The sequence below is a fragment of the Petaurus breviceps genome, unplaced genomic scaffold (assembly GCF_028583685.1).
Source record: "Petaurus breviceps papuanus isolate PSGF00001 unplaced genomic scaffold, PetGlider_PUasm1.0 173, whole genome shotgun sequence".
Lineage (NCBI taxonomy): Eukaryota > Metazoa > Chordata > Mammalia > Diprotodontia > Petauridae > Petaurus > Petaurus breviceps.
The window spans coordinates 6,247,169-6,261,970 of NW_027185759.1; the positions used below are offsets into that span (position 1 = coordinate 6,247,169).

Consider the following 14,802-nt stretch of genomic DNA (forward strand, 5'->3'; position numbering starts at 1 on the left):
GTCTTTATTGGGATGGAAGAAAGACTATACCCGACAGGAAATTCAGAGACTGGCTAACCCTACGTTTTCATTTTTATAGACCCACCAAAGACCCACCAAAGAGAAGGGAGGTGCGAAGATCACGCAGGCATGCAGTAGTACAGAGAGAATTTGAACCCAGGTCTTCTCACTCAAAACCCAATATAACTTCTGTTATTTCAGTGAATCAGTACAATAATATAGTGCCAGGCCTGGAGTCATAAAGCCATGAGTTCAAATCCAGCCTCAGATATTTACTAGCTGTATGACCCTAAACCTTTGATTGCCTCAGCTCCATTATCTGTAAAATAGGTGAAATAAAGGGGCCTGGGAGGCTGGGAGCCTGGCAGGCTGGGAGGCTTGGGGGCTGGGAGGCTGGGATCCTGGTAGCCTGGGAGCCTGGCATTGCCCTCTACTCTAAAAGGGAAGGTAGGGGAGGAGTTAGGTGGAAAGAGAATGAGTTCTCTTTTGCACATATTGAGTTTAAGTTGTCTGCAAGATATTCAGTTCGAGTTGTCTGAAAGGCTCTTGGAGATTTGAGACTGGAGGGCACAGAGACATTGTTGCAGCATAGGTTGTTGTGAGAATCATTCAAAGAAATGGTAATGAAACCCATGGAACCAATGAGATCACCAAGTGAATTAGTATAGAGGGAGAAGAGAAGGGGTCCCCAACAGAGACATGCAGGACACCCATGGTTAGAGAGAGTGATCTGGAGGAGGATCCAGCAAAGGAGACAGAGAAGGAACAGTCAGAGAGGGAGGGAGGAGGAGAACCATGAGGGAGTGGGGTCCCAAAAACCTAGAGAGGAGAGAAGGGTAATTGATAGGGTCAAAAGCTTCAGAGAGGGCAACAAGAATGAGGATTGAGAAAAAGCCATTGGCTTTAGCACCTGAGAACTCTTTAGTAACTTTGCAGAGAGACCTTGGTAGCATGAAGCTGGTCAGTGGTCAGAAGGAAGATAGTAAGGGGTTAAGAAGAGAATGATAGGAGAGAAAGTGCAGGCACCTATTGGGGATGGTCTCTTTGAGGCATTTAGCTATAAAGGGAAGAAAAACTATAGAAGAATGTTGGGGATGGAAGGGTGGGACAAGGGGTAGAGGAGAAATGGGCAAGTTTGTGGGTAGTCATAAGAGAGGGAGTGGTGGAAGAGAAGTGTGTGTGTGGGGGGGCGGGGCGTAGCTCGATGCCAGAGGAAGTCAATCTGGTGGAGGAGATGGGATAGAATGGGATTGCTTAAGCAAGGGGAGTCAGCCTTGGCAAAGGGCATTACACCAGACAGGGGAGAAGGAGCGAGAGGCAGAAAGCACCTGAGGGAGAAGAGCTGAGGAAGAGAGGAAGGAGGGCTGCACACAGAGAAAGGCCTCCCTTTTGTCATAAATGTGTAGGCCAAGGTTCTCAGCCTAGAGCAAGCATGAAGGGGGGGGGGGCATGGGAGGCCAAATCCAGGGTCTCAGACTGCACATGGAGAATTCTTTGCAGCTGACCACTCTTTGCAGCTGCCTTCATGAGGAGGTTTGTGGAGACCAGAGTCTCACCTTAAACCTGAGAAAATAACTCCGGCCTGAACAGCTGGGGGAGCTCCTGGGAGATATTCCGGCATCAATGTAGGTCAGAACTGGATGGCATGAATGAAGACAGGGAACTGTCTACTGAGTCATGGCCTTTCCATCCACTTAATTCTTCTGCTTCACCATAATGACAACCAACACAGAGGTAGCCGTGGCACAGTGGAACCTTAGAGGTGGCCCACCTCTGCCAGCTGTGGGACCTTCCCCAAATCACCCACCCTCTTCTGGACACTGTTTTCTCATTGTGAAATTGAGGAGGCTGGGCCAGAGTTGAATCTTAACATTTTGGGAGGGTGAGTCATGTTCTCCTTTGAGAGCCAATCTGGTGAGGACAAGGAACCTTCTCTCTTAATCATGTTTTTCAATGAATAAAATAGAATATATAGGATGACAAAGAAATCTATTTTTGAAACGTACTTAACAAAATATTATTAAAAAACAAACAAACAAACAACTTTGTCTACCTGAAAGAAATTCACTTGGTCTCCCTGAGTCGTTATATGCATAAGGCCATTTTTCTAATGCATGTTTCCTATGTCAGCCTCATACACACAGCCCTCCATGAGTTTCAGGATCACACAATGTAATCTCATGTTTTCCTAATTAAATGAATCAAAAAAGGTCTTTCCAAGTGGTTTATGTTCCTCCTGCCTATCTCTCTTACTGAATTTTTCATCATCCTTCAAGACCAACTCAAATGCCACCTCCTGTGCCAAGCTTTCTTTCATGCCCTTAGATGGTGCTGTTCTCTGCCTCCCCTAAAATGGACAGTGCCTTATCTGTTGTGGTCCTGGGCTTATTGGTTGGTGCTATACGTCTGTATCAACCTGTCTTATCACCATGCCCAGATTGAAAGCTTCCTGAAGGTGCTTGTTAACATCAAGACCACTTAGTATTTGACTTCCTTTATGGGGGACTGTATAGTAGGGTGGTCAAAGTATCCAGTCTGTCATGCAGGGACATCTGCTCCTTTTGTGACAGTGGGGAAGGTCACAACATTTCTATTGGAGAGAACTTTCTCACAAAGAGCTGCATCAGAGTAGAATGAGCTGTCTGGACTTGGGAGCTCTCTCTTACTAGTGGACAGCAAAGGCTGGAGAGTCTTTTATTGGCCATGCTATAAATTGACTTCTTTGGGAAGGTGATGTCTCCCTCTGAGGTCCCCTCCAATTTGGAAGTTCTGACTTTCTCCCAGTCTCATCTCTAAAATGAAAGGCTTGGCCTGAGTGTTCACTGGATCCTTTTCAGCTTCACATTTTTTTCTTTCCTCCATCTATGCAGTACATTACATACAAAAGTATTTAATAGGCATCTTCCAAGTGAATCAATTCAAGCTTTTCTCAAGTTTTTTTTTCTCTGAAGGGGGAAAGCTATTACTGTAGTACCCTTGCCTCCACTGTTCAGCTGCCAAACACTTAGAGGAGGAAATGTCTAAATTCTTAACACCCAAGTGCAATGTTCAGCAAGCTTATCTTCACTTCTGTGAAGGGGTAATTAAAGAAATTCCTAGAAGAAGAGGAAGTTTCAGGTTTCCATGAGCTCTCTGCCATAGAGAAAGAAGCTTCACACACCCTAGTCCCTCTCCTGCTCCTTGGTTCTACCCACATTAGAACCATGGATGGAACCTTGGGAATTCTCACATATCTATTTGGCCAACGAGAGCAAGAATTCATTCTAAGGATGGGAAGCAGGCTGTTGATGGCTTTTCTCCTCTATGGGGTGGGCTCCAAGCAGACAGGGCTTCCCTAAAAGTTATAATATTCCATTTTAAATGCCGGAAATGGCGTCATGGCACAGGCGCCAGGAAGCATGGGGTTCAAATCCCACCACAGGCACTTTCCAGTTGTATGAACACGGACAAAGCACTTAATTCCTCTGAATGCAGGGTCTGCATCTTTAAAATGGAGACAATGATATTGGTAGTGCCTGATTCATGGCTGAGGTGAAGAATAGAGACCACGTGTGATCCTCCCTTTGGAGCAGAACTTCCCTAAGGGCAAGGACAGTCTTTCTTTTTCTTAACTTTATGCCCAGCACTTGGTTCAGCACCTACATGTTGTAGGTGCGTAATAAATGCTCAGTGAATTGGATAAGAGAGGTCAGTAGATAGGTAGGTGGGGAGGTAGGTGGACAGATGAATATGGATGGATAGAAAGATAAAGAGATAGCTACATATAGATAGAGGCATACGAGGCTAGGTAGATACAGACAGATGGCAAGACATAAATGGACAGATATAAAGAGAAGGGTAGAGTCTAGACATGGACAAATGGGTTTGTATTTAAGTGGATAGAGAAGTGGGAAGATAGATTAAAAACAACAGAGTATAGAGATTGATGTAGCAAAAAAATAAATGGAAATATTAAATGATAGATATTCATCAATTAGATAGACAGGTACATAGGAAGATTGATGGGGAGAGAGAAGAAATATGATAGATAGATAGATAGAGATAGATAGACAGACGGACAGACAGACAGATAGATAGATAGACAGACAGACAGACAGACAGACAGACAGGCAGACAGAGACAGACAGACAGACAGACAGACAGACAGATAGATAGATAGATAGATAGATAGATAGATAGATAGATAGATAGATAGATAGATAGATGATAAATGGATCATAAAGTGCTTGCTATGTTCCAGGTTCTAGGTTACCTATTGGGGAGGGGGGAGGGAAGGATAAATATAGAAAGAAACAAGACAATCCCTGACCTCAAAGAGTTTCCATTACAACAACAAATAAAGGACCACTAAAATGAGATGTTGTATATAGTATCTAGACATCTTAAAGCATCATAAGAATTTTCTAGTTTCTGTTTTCTTTTTTAGTCTGAATTTCCTTGAAAATAACAAGGTGTGCCAACAGCAAAGTCTTTTGTACCTAAGACTGGTATTGGAGGGTCGGAACCTCACCCTCGACCCTTCCTAGTTGGGGGACCCTGAGCTCAGCCTCTCCAGAGCCTGATCTCTTCCTTCCCAGAATGGAAATAATGAGAGCAGCGCCCTGGCTGTCCGGAGGACCCCGGGGATCTCCGGATGGACAGCGCTTTGGGAAATTGCAGGATTTCGCGATTGTTCTAAACGTCCGTTCTGGCGTTGGTCTCACTGCCCTTCAGCCAAAGTTGCCGTCACTGTGGTTATCAGCCGAGTTTTACCCGACAGTCTCTCTCTCTGGCCACCTGAAGGCAGCGGCTCAGCCACTTTAAGCTGAACTGCATCCAAAGTCGTTGAGAAACTAATTCAAAGGGAGCCCTGGCGCTCCTGCCTTTGGCACAGTCTTTCCCTCTCCCCTCCTTTTTTGTGCTGAAGAAATGCTTTGAGGCTCTGAGCGCCATAGGCTCACGCACCCCAGAAGCGAGGGCTTCTTCTTCCTGATGCACCAATTAAAAGGAAACAGAGCTCGGCAGCGCTGCCTTTTAAAATAGGTTCCGTTCCTCTGAATTCCCGTTCAAGGGCATCCGTGGTCAGCTTAGAATACTTGCTAAAACGGTGATTGGGCTCAGCATGCATGGAGAGCCAGCCTTGCAAGCGTAGCCGCCCCCCTCCACGCTCTGATCTAGCTTTACCTGGGGATCAATGTTGACATCCGCCCCCCAGCAACTGCCGCTAACTCCTGGCCTCCGGATCCTAAAATGGCTTTGTAATGTGGGGCAAAAGAAAGAATGGGAGGAGGGGAGTGTGTGTGTGTGTGTGTGTGTCTTTGTTCTTTGTGTGTCTGTGTGTGTCTGTGTCAGTGTGTACTGCTCCACAAAGTGTGGGGGGATACATACACACATATGCATGTGTGTATATACACATATAGGTGATATACATGATTTCTTTATAGATGATGAGGAAATTGAAACAAGTCTTTCTCCCCATTTTTTTCCTCTTAAATCAGTTTTACAAATGCAAGAGAATAAATCCAATCCCATGAGGAGACTTCCATTCTTCCCAGAGATGTTAAGAGACTCTTGACAATAAAAAATAGTCCTTCGGAGTGCCAAGTAGACAGACTGCCATATGTCACTCATTAGAGATGGTGATAGAGCTGGCTTCTGTCCTCACACTATGATTACCTGGACAGCCTGGCAGCCATGCCTGGAAAATGGGGGCTCTCTCTAACTCACCTCTCTCCATTTCTGTGGCAACGGAGAGGCCTCGAGCTCCAAGTCTGCTTCCTCACCTTGGATGTGACCCCACTGAACCTGGTGGGGCAAGAGATTGGCTTCCAGGAGTGCCTTCTCCTTGAGAGGGGCAGCTGTACTGTGGGCAGAGTAAAACTGGGAGGCAAAGGACCTACCATCCAAACCCAGATCTTTTAACTTTTTTCCTACACAACCTTGAACAAGTTCAGTTCTGTAGCCTCTGCTTTTCATTTATAAAATGAAGGGATGGGACTAAGGTGCTTTTGGTATTTTTGCATGATGCATTTTTTACTGGTACTTGTGCTGCCCCCCTCCCCCATTGGAATTCAGCTTCTTATCCTTGAGGATTGCTTCTTCTTTGGAGCCCCTGTACCTGGTCTGGGAGGGTCACCAGGATATGCTTAATCAAGGTATTTTGGTTGCTTAATTCTAGATCTCTTTCCCCCATCAATTTCTGACCCCCTGATTCAAGTCCCAGCCCCACCAGGCACCACCTATGTGACCTTGGGAAACTTCGGTCAGCTCTCAGTCTAGGATCCAGGACCATTAGCTCAAGGCCATGCGTGGATGGGAAGGAGCTGAAGAGACCCAGCTCTTCTAACTCCTCCTGCGTAAGCCAATCCCTACATAAGATAACTTTCCTGGAACATTGCACTGGAGTGGAAGGGGCCCCAGAGAGCATGGAATCTAATTGCCTTCTTTATTGCCAGAGCAGTGAAGTTTGTGCCCACAAGCACATGAATCGTAATAACTAGGTTAGGAATTCGAACCCAAGCCCTCTGATTCCAGGGCTTTTCCCATGCCACTTCTCTGCTTTTTAATCTGATGCCTCCTAGTTTCCAATTCTAATCTTCTACCTTTAGGTGACTCGGGTCACAGGGGGCACCTGGGACTGACAGTTCCCATTTTAGGATTCCAACTATTCCCAACTCTTGTCATTGCTGCCCCCGAGATGAGGATTGGAGCCCATACAAAGCAGAGGTATTAGGTGGGAGCCCATGTGAGTTCCTATGCCAAGTAGCGAAAGAGTACAAAGAGATTGCCAGGCACAAGCCTCCATCCTCTTACCTCTAAGGAGTCATCAGCATTCACCATCCAGCAGTCTGTCCAGGTGGCCACAATCAAAAACCCAGCAGAGAAAAATGCCAAGCAACATGCAACGTACTGGAGAAGGTCCTTCATCCTGCCTGGTGAGCTATCAGTCACTCAGTCGGACCAGGATCCAGAAGTCTCCCACACTTTTCAAAGTGGACTGATTCAGCCAATGGCTGGAGCGGGAGAAGTCAAGGTTTTCTATTTCCCATCATAGCCTTTGGAACCAGCCTTCGAATAGCAGCCAGAAAAAATCCCATGCCTCCTTAACCACCAAGTGGGTCAGAAAGGTCATTATCCTGAGCAACCACCAGCCAATCAGGAGATGGAAGGCCAGGTCAAGAGACAGTTAGGTCTTGGGCAGGATCTGGGAAGGACCTTGGTTCGCACTGAATGCCCAGGCTTAAGGTTAAGGCATCCATGGGGTGATGGTCCCTGGCCGCTGCCTGCTCATACTCCAGTTCCAGGAAGAAGATGGAGAGGAAGAAGTCTGTGCCAAGCCTGAAAAGTGTAAGCTGATCTCTCCCAAGCCTAGGGGGAAAGGGACTGTTACCCGCCCCTGCTGGATGAGGGCGACACACTTGACTGGGCACAACTGTATTATTAGGACGATTTTAATATTCACTCAGCACTTAAGACATCCAGGTCTCTGATGAAATAGCACCAAACAAACCTTTGCCCAGAGGGGTTTGCATTCCAGATGAGTGGATAGGCAGGGAGGCAGGTCCTGGTTCCCAGGGGGAGGAAGGGGCTGCACTGGGAGCTCAAGAAGGAAAGGAGGGGTTTAAGGGAGACTGGAATGGAGCCTGAGAGCTATTCCCCAGAGAAACAGGGAATCACAATAATACCAAGTGTTTATGTAACATTGGAATATTTGCCAAGCGTTTTCCTATGTTCTCAACTTTCCTCCTCATAATAATGTTTTGAGACCGATGCTATTTTAGCCTCATATTTCAGATGAGGAAACGGAAGCTGAGAGAACTTAAGTGTCTTGGGCAAGGTTCCGAGGCTAATAAGGTGTTTGAGGCAAGATTGGAATTCAGGTCTTCCAAATTCCAGGCCCAATACTTTTTGGAAGGAGTCTTCCAAAGTGAGGAAAATAAGAATGGGCTGTTTGCAGACTTGCAAAGCATTTCTTTCTCATGCCCCCAGTGAAGTAAATATTGTCCTGTGTCCTCAGTTTACAAATCAGGAGCCCTGAGCTGAGGGATCCCTGGCAATTTGTCCAAGGCCACAAAGTCTAAATGAAGAGTTCAAGTCAATAAAGATTCATTAATCACTTACTGTGGGCCAGGTACTGTGCTAAGCACCAGTGCTAGAAAGAAAGGCAAAAGACAGTCCCTGTTCTCCAAGAGCTCCCAGTCTAATAGGAGAGATAGCCCACAAACAGCCACGGACAGACAAAACAGGAACAGGATACAGCAGGCTATACCAGAGATAATGAGCAAAGGCAAAGCCCAGTGAGCAAGATCAGGGAAAATGCCTGGCATGGGGAACTGGAGTCCCCAATCAAGGACCAGGGAGGAGAGCATCGCACTGGATCCCAGAGGGGGGGGGGGGGGGGCTGGAAAAGAGCCACCTCAAGCTTCCAGCTTCCACCACTTTGTTTGCTGGGCTTCTGCCACACCTCAGGTCAAATCCTGCTTCCTGCAAGAGACCCTTTACAAGCCGTCTGGCTCCTGGGTGATTGCCTCTGAGATGACCTCCTAACCACGTCCATCTAGTCCATGTCTGCCCAGTTATTGACACGGGGAGTCACCCATGGAAATATAAATGAGCTCCTTGAGGACAGAGTCTGATGGTTCCTTCCTGAATTCTTTTCTTAGCTGATCACATTTAATAATACTTTTTAATTATTCATTCACTGCTTCTATCAGCCAGCCATTCATTAATTCTCTACAATGCTCCATGCTAATCACAATACACCAAACTCTGGCCGTTCTCTCCGGTTCTTCCCCTGCCAGGAATGCTCTCCCTCTTCATGTCCTGGCGTCTCTGGCATCCTGCAAATCTCAACTCAAATCCCACCTTCTTGGAGAAGCCACTCCCATCCTTAATCGCAATGCTCTCCCTCTGAAATGATCTCTAACGTGTCCCACATAGACTTTGTAGGCATGTTGTCTTCCCCGTGAGAGGGAGAGGAGGGACTGTCTGCCTTTCTTTGTACCCCTAGTGCTTCCTACAGTGCCTGACGTTGCTGAGTCTCATCCAGTCTCTTCTGACTCCCCAAGACCCCATTTGGGGTTTTCTTGGCAAAGATACACAAGTAGTTTGCTTTTTCCTTCTCTGGCTCATTTCACAGATGAGGAAACAGAGGCAAAAAAGTGAAGGACTTGCCCAGGGTCATACAGCTGGGAAGTATCTGAATCTAGATTGGAACTCAGGTCTTCCGGACTCCAGGTCCAATGTTCTATCCATTTCTCCACCCAGCTGCCCTAACACTTAGTAAGCATGGATGAAAGGCTTGTTGACTCGACTTACTAGAAAGGGAACACAGGATCAAATCTTGCTTGTATGCCATTGGGCAAGTGACTTGACCATTCCGAGTCTCAGTTTCAACCAAGTCCGGAGTGACCTGGCTGGGGCAGCCCAGCCACGGCAGAGATGCAGACTCATCCATTTTGCAGCCATGACCTATTTGGAGTGAATTTGATTAGTCAAGTGCCTTGAAGAAATCACTTTAAGTATGAACAAGTTCTCCCTATTGACCCAGATATTATAGAGGAGGGGGCGCCCTCAGGTGTTTTGGGAGAATGCTTCTACTTCTGTTCAAATATCCCTTTGTAAATGCCAGTTCTTGCTGATTGGTTCAGTGGAACTGAGACAGTAATCACTGACAGCTGGAAGTGGGGTCTGGAGGGATACACCAGAATGAGGACTTGAACTTCACACCATGGGGTCAGCAGTCTCGCTCTTGGAGTGAATACAGACCTACAGCTACAACGATGTGACCAGAGAATCCCACAGTGGCACAAGCCCTCAGAACACATCCAGCTCTTTCCGTCATGAAGAGAAATCCCTTCCTCATCATACCTGAGAAACGCTGCTTAAAGAGACAAGGCTGCCATGGCAGCCTATTCCACTTAGAGGAGGCACCAATTGTTAGGTCCTTTTCCAAAATGTTTTTCTTTACATCGAACCCAAATTGGTCCCTCAGCAATTTTGTCACTTTTAATTCTGTCCCCCAGGAGCAAGAAAAACCAACTGAAGTTTTCTCCCAAATGACAACCAGTCCAATACTTGAAGACACCTGGAAAAGGCCACATGAGCCTTCTCTTCCAAGCCTACACATGCTTTTCCCCAAACGATGCCGTACAATACATCCAACATTCAGCCTCTGCTTCAGACCTCCAGGGAGGGGCACCTGAAACAGCCGACTCCAGTCCCGGAGAGCTCTGATCATCAGAAAGTATTCCCTGGCATCAATCAAAATGCTGCCCATTCTGTCCCCTAGAGCTAACCAGACTTCATCCAGATCCCCTCCTGTGTGATGCTTGGGGGCAGTTATCAGTCCCACCCAGGCGATCCCCTTACCAGTCCCAAGCCTAGTCTTCTCAGGCTAACCCTCCTCCACACCTGCAGACAGCAGTCACCCATGCATCCCCATCCCGTGCCTTCTTCTCCAGGGACTTTCCTGCTGTTTTCTTTCACGCTTCTTCCGTCTTCCCTAAATAGAAAGGGGATATCCAGAGGGCCGGGGTGTGTCATGCTGTCATCCCACGCCGTTCCCAAGCCCACATTTTTAGGTGGATGCCCCAGTCGGTAACGGTGACCTTGTTTTCATGCTTAGGGCTCTGGAATCAGAAAGGGGTTACTGTGTCAAAACAACAATGACCTTTTTTTTTATTCTGTTGAACATCCAGCATCAACAAGCCTGGTGGCCAGTTTGGTGGAGACCATCCACTGTTCTGGGTGAAACCAGAAACTCCTCCAAGTCATTGCCAACATGGCCTCCAGTCTTCCTCACCTGTGACCACACTGGACAAATATTTCTGCAGATTGCTCAGATGTCCTGCTCCTGGGATGCCAGCGAGGCATTCTCAGGCCACTGGCACAGCTCTTGTGGTCTCTGCACAGGGGAGGCAGGTCGCGTTGCCAGGCCTGTCATCATCCCTTGGGCCAGCAGGTGGCAGCAGGTCTGCATCATGCCCTCCACTGACAGCTGTTTAAAAGCAGGATTCGACCACTGTGGTTACCAAACAACTATGCAGGAGCAAACTGGACAGGAAAAATTGGGGTCGGTCCAGGGAGGGAAGATGCCAGGATTCAGAGACTGGGAGAGGCTTCTTGTGGAAGCTGGGATTTAAGGTAGGGCTTAAAGGAAGCCAGGGAAGGCAGGAGGCAGAGATGAGCAGGGAAGACATGCCATCATGGAGAAGGAAGGAAAGGGAGAGTACACAAGGATTCATTAAGCTCCTACTATGTGCAGGGTGCATAGTGCTAAGTGCTTTATCCCATTTGATCCTCACAACAAGACTGGGAGCTGTTCTTATTCCCAATTTGCAGTTGAGGAAACTGAGTCCAACAGAGGTTAAGGGACATGCCCAGAGTCACACAGTGACTGAGGTCAAATTTAAACTCAGGGGCTGCTGTCTCCTGCCCAGTGTGGTACCAATTGCAGATTCGGAGGGACTGTAGATTTCCCTGCTCACAGTGCCTTCTATCTACCCTGTAGAGAACATGGAAAATGTGGGAGAGAAGAGGTATTAGATGAAGGTGCACAGAGCCATTGTGCTGACCTCATTGTCGTATGCCTGTGGTTCATAGTCAGTCTACCAGCCCCGTGCCAGGAGACTGGACTACTTCCATCTGAATTGTCTTGGGAAGATTCTGAAGATCACCTGGCAGGAGAAGGTGCCAGACGCTGAGGTCCTTATTCAAACTAAACTGCCAAGCATTCTAATGTTTATTCTCATAGGGAAGGCAGGCACATATCTAAGTATATGTAGAATAAATATAAAGAAATAAACACAAATGTGTACTAGATAGATAAATCCAAGGCAGGGGGAAGGGAAGTCACTGAAGTCATCTGGCAAAGCTTCGTGGAAGATAGGGATCAAGCTCTTGGTGCATTCCAGCCCTTCTGCAAGAAAGGTTGGCCCTATCTGTAGAGAATGGCCAAACTACAGACACCATTTGATGCAACTATACAGCTACTAAAAGCTGCTAGAGCTAGAAGAAATAAAGGAAAGAAGAAAAGGATTTGAATATATAAACATATTTCTAATAGCCAAAACGTGGAAATCAAGAGAATGTCTTCTGATGGCAGAATGGTTAAATGAATAACAGCATATTAATATGATGCAACATTATTGACTTGTGAGAAATGATGAAACGGACAGAGTCAGAAGGAACTGGGACAATGTTCACAAACTGATATGGTCTGAGAGAAGAAAAGAGACAGGACAATGATTGATGCCAACAACATCATAAAGAAAACCACTTTGAAAGATTTAAGGACTCTGACCAATGCAATGAATGAGAATGTACAAGGCCAAGGGAATGAAGATCAAATGTATCATTCACCTGGGACCAGAGGTGATTAATTGTAAGGGAATAAAGAAAGAGACAGAAAGGGAAAGAAAGAGAGAGAAAGGGACAGAAAAAGATAGAAAGAGAAAAAGACAGAAATACAGAAAGAGACAGAAAGAGACATAAAGAGATAGAAAGAGACAGAAAGGGACAGAAAGAGACAGAAAGAGAGAGAGGGACAGAAAGAGAAAGTGAGGAAGAGAGAAAAGTACAGAAAGGAACAGAAAGAGACAGAAGGACAGAAAAAGATAGAAAGAGAGAAAAAGACAGAGACAGAAAGGGACAGAGACAGAAAGAGACAGAGATGAAAGAGACAGAAAGGGCAAGAAATAGAAAGGGACAGAAAGAGACAGAGAGAGAGAGAGGGACAGAAAGAGAGAGAAAGAGACAGAAAAAGACCTCTGCTTTTGGATACGGATAATGTGGGAACTTTTTGTTTTCCAAACTATACACTGAGGACTCTTTTGTTATGTGGGAGATTTCTTTTTTTTTTTTTAAACCATGATGATTGTTACTATTACGATTATTATCTCAGTTGCAGATGGAAATAGGAGTAGGAAAGGATTAGCAAATGAAAAAAAAAAACCTTTAAAACCTAGTGCTGGTGCATGAGCTGAGGCTTTTTATGACATAGGGACTCTGTGAAGCTGTGGCAAGAAAGCAGGTTAGAAAGATGGTCATGCCTTCAGGGAAAATGCGGAAGATCAGAGGAAAGGGGGATATTTGTGGCAAAGATACCCGGCTCTGCTGCAGGCATGCTGGAGTGTGAGATGTCTCAGGAACATCCAGTGTGAAATGTCCCTTGGGCAGATGGCGATATAGGACTAAACTTCAGGGGATAGATCGGCGCTGGCTGTGGAGACCTGTGTGTCATCTGCAGAAAGATAACAGTGAAACGCGGGAGAGCTTATGAGATCATGAAGAGACGGTTCAGGAGAAGAGGCCTCCCACACAGCTTTGGGAAACACCCGTAGTGAGGGGGCTGGGTAGGAATGGCAAACCAGCAAAGGCGTTGGAGGGACGGTCAGCCAGAGAGGAGGATGAGCAAGATGGCAGGGCAGCTGTGCAAGCAAAGGAGAGGAGAGGATCCAGAGGAAGGGTGGGAAGATGTGTGGACAGGACTGAGGACCAAGACCAGGGATTGGAGGGAAGGCTGCTTGGCAGAATGGAAAGCTGGATTGGCTTAGCCACAAAGGATGGCCTTTCAAAGCCCAGCTCTACCTTTTACTATGTGACCGGGAGCAGGTGATTTCATCTCTCTGGGCTTCACTGTCCTCATCTGAAAAAATGAGGGGGTGGGAATAGATGGACCGGGAGGCTCTAAATCCATGGTCCAATGAGTCAGATGGAAAGAGGTTATAAGATATCTTGGAGAAAATTATATCCATCAAGTAGTAGCATAAAAACTAATATTTGCCTGTGAAAATTAAATTTACTTAAGGAAAAAGGTGAAAAATGAACTTTATACAACATAAATGGGCAGGAGAAGAAGGAGAGAGAGAGGAGAGACAGAGAGAGACAGAGACAAAGATTCAGAGACAGGAGAGACAGAGATAGAGAGAGAGACAGAGATAGAGACAGAGACAGAGAGACAGACAGAAAGACAGAGACAGAGAGAGACAGAAACAAAGATTCAGAGACAGAGACAGAAACAGAGAGAAACAGACAAAGATTCAAAGACAGAGAGATAGAGACAGAGAGACAAACAGAGACAGAGACAAAGATTCAGAGACAGAGAGACAGAGACCGAGAGACAGATAGAGAGAGAGAGACAGAGAGAGATAGAGACAGAGAAACAGAGACAGAGAGACAGACAGAGAGAGAGGAGAGAGAGATAGAGACAGAGAGGTGAGAGAGGAGAAACAGACAGAAAGACAGAGACAGAGAAAGAAGAAGAGAAGGAGGAGGAAGAGGAGGGAGAGGGAGAGGGAGGGAGGAGGGATAAAGCAGGAAGCCCTGAGTTCCAGGCCCCCCATTGAGCCCTGCTGGTTGGACACAGTCATCTAACCTCTCAGGATTCTAGGCTGCAGAAAAGGTCGGCACACACTGGTGGAGGGAGCCTCCTCACCTGGGAGTTCTCTAAACCAGGTCAGTCCCTATCTTTACACACAGACCTCTGCATGGAGAAGAAAGCCCAGGTGGGCTCCCACTGTTGGGATAAGTGCATACAACGTTGTAGGGGAGCCCCAAGATCTCTGACCCGCTTGACCAGGTGCTTTTTCCCTCAGAACACAGGGGTTGCTGAGCTTGAGTTTGAGTGGACTTTTTGCTTGGCGTTGATCTATTTTCTGTTTGGGGAAGGAGAACTCTGGAGATTCGCCCCAAGATCTAAAGTCTCAATGGAGTTTCTGACCATAAGTTAGACCATCATTAAACTGAAAGACCCCAGGGAAAACAGAGCAGATTAGTTTGATTAAAAATAAACACACAAAAAATTCAGCCCAGAGAATAGAA

The 14,802-nt window shown here is 46.5% G+C and overlaps 1 protein-coding gene, 1 long non-coding RNA gene and 1 pseudogene across 2 annotated transcripts in view; 1 reads left to right on the forward strand and 2 right to left on the reverse strand.

Annotated features, from left to right (window-relative positions):
* CLDN16 (claudin 16) overlaps positions 1-7,263 on the reverse strand; it is a 29,311-nt gene extending 22,048 nt beyond the window's left edge. The window contains exon 1 of the mRNA XM_069083300.1: positions 6,793-7,263. Within this exon, the coding sequence (XP_068939401.1) occupies positions 6,793-6,906 (114 nt within the window). The 5' untranslated portion in view covers positions 6,907-7,263. The remainder of the gene's footprint in view (positions 1-6,792) is intronic.
* The window catches only part of LOC138157652 (NHP2-like protein 1 pseudogene), a 332,446-nt pseudogene that overhangs the window by 207,153 nt on the left and 110,491 nt on the right, over positions 1-14,802 (forward strand).
* Positions 10,630-14,802, reverse strand: part of LOC138157821 (uncharacterized) — a 6,584-nt gene continuing 2,411 nt past the window's right edge. Inside the window, exons 3-5 of the long non-coding RNA XR_011167465.1 lie at positions 13,570-13,627; positions 13,087-13,222; positions 10,630-10,978 (exon numbers count right to left, since the gene is read on the reverse strand). This is a non-coding gene — a long non-coding RNA (uncharacterized lncRNA). The remainder of the gene's footprint in view (positions 10,979-13,086; positions 13,223-13,569; positions 13,628-14,802) is intronic.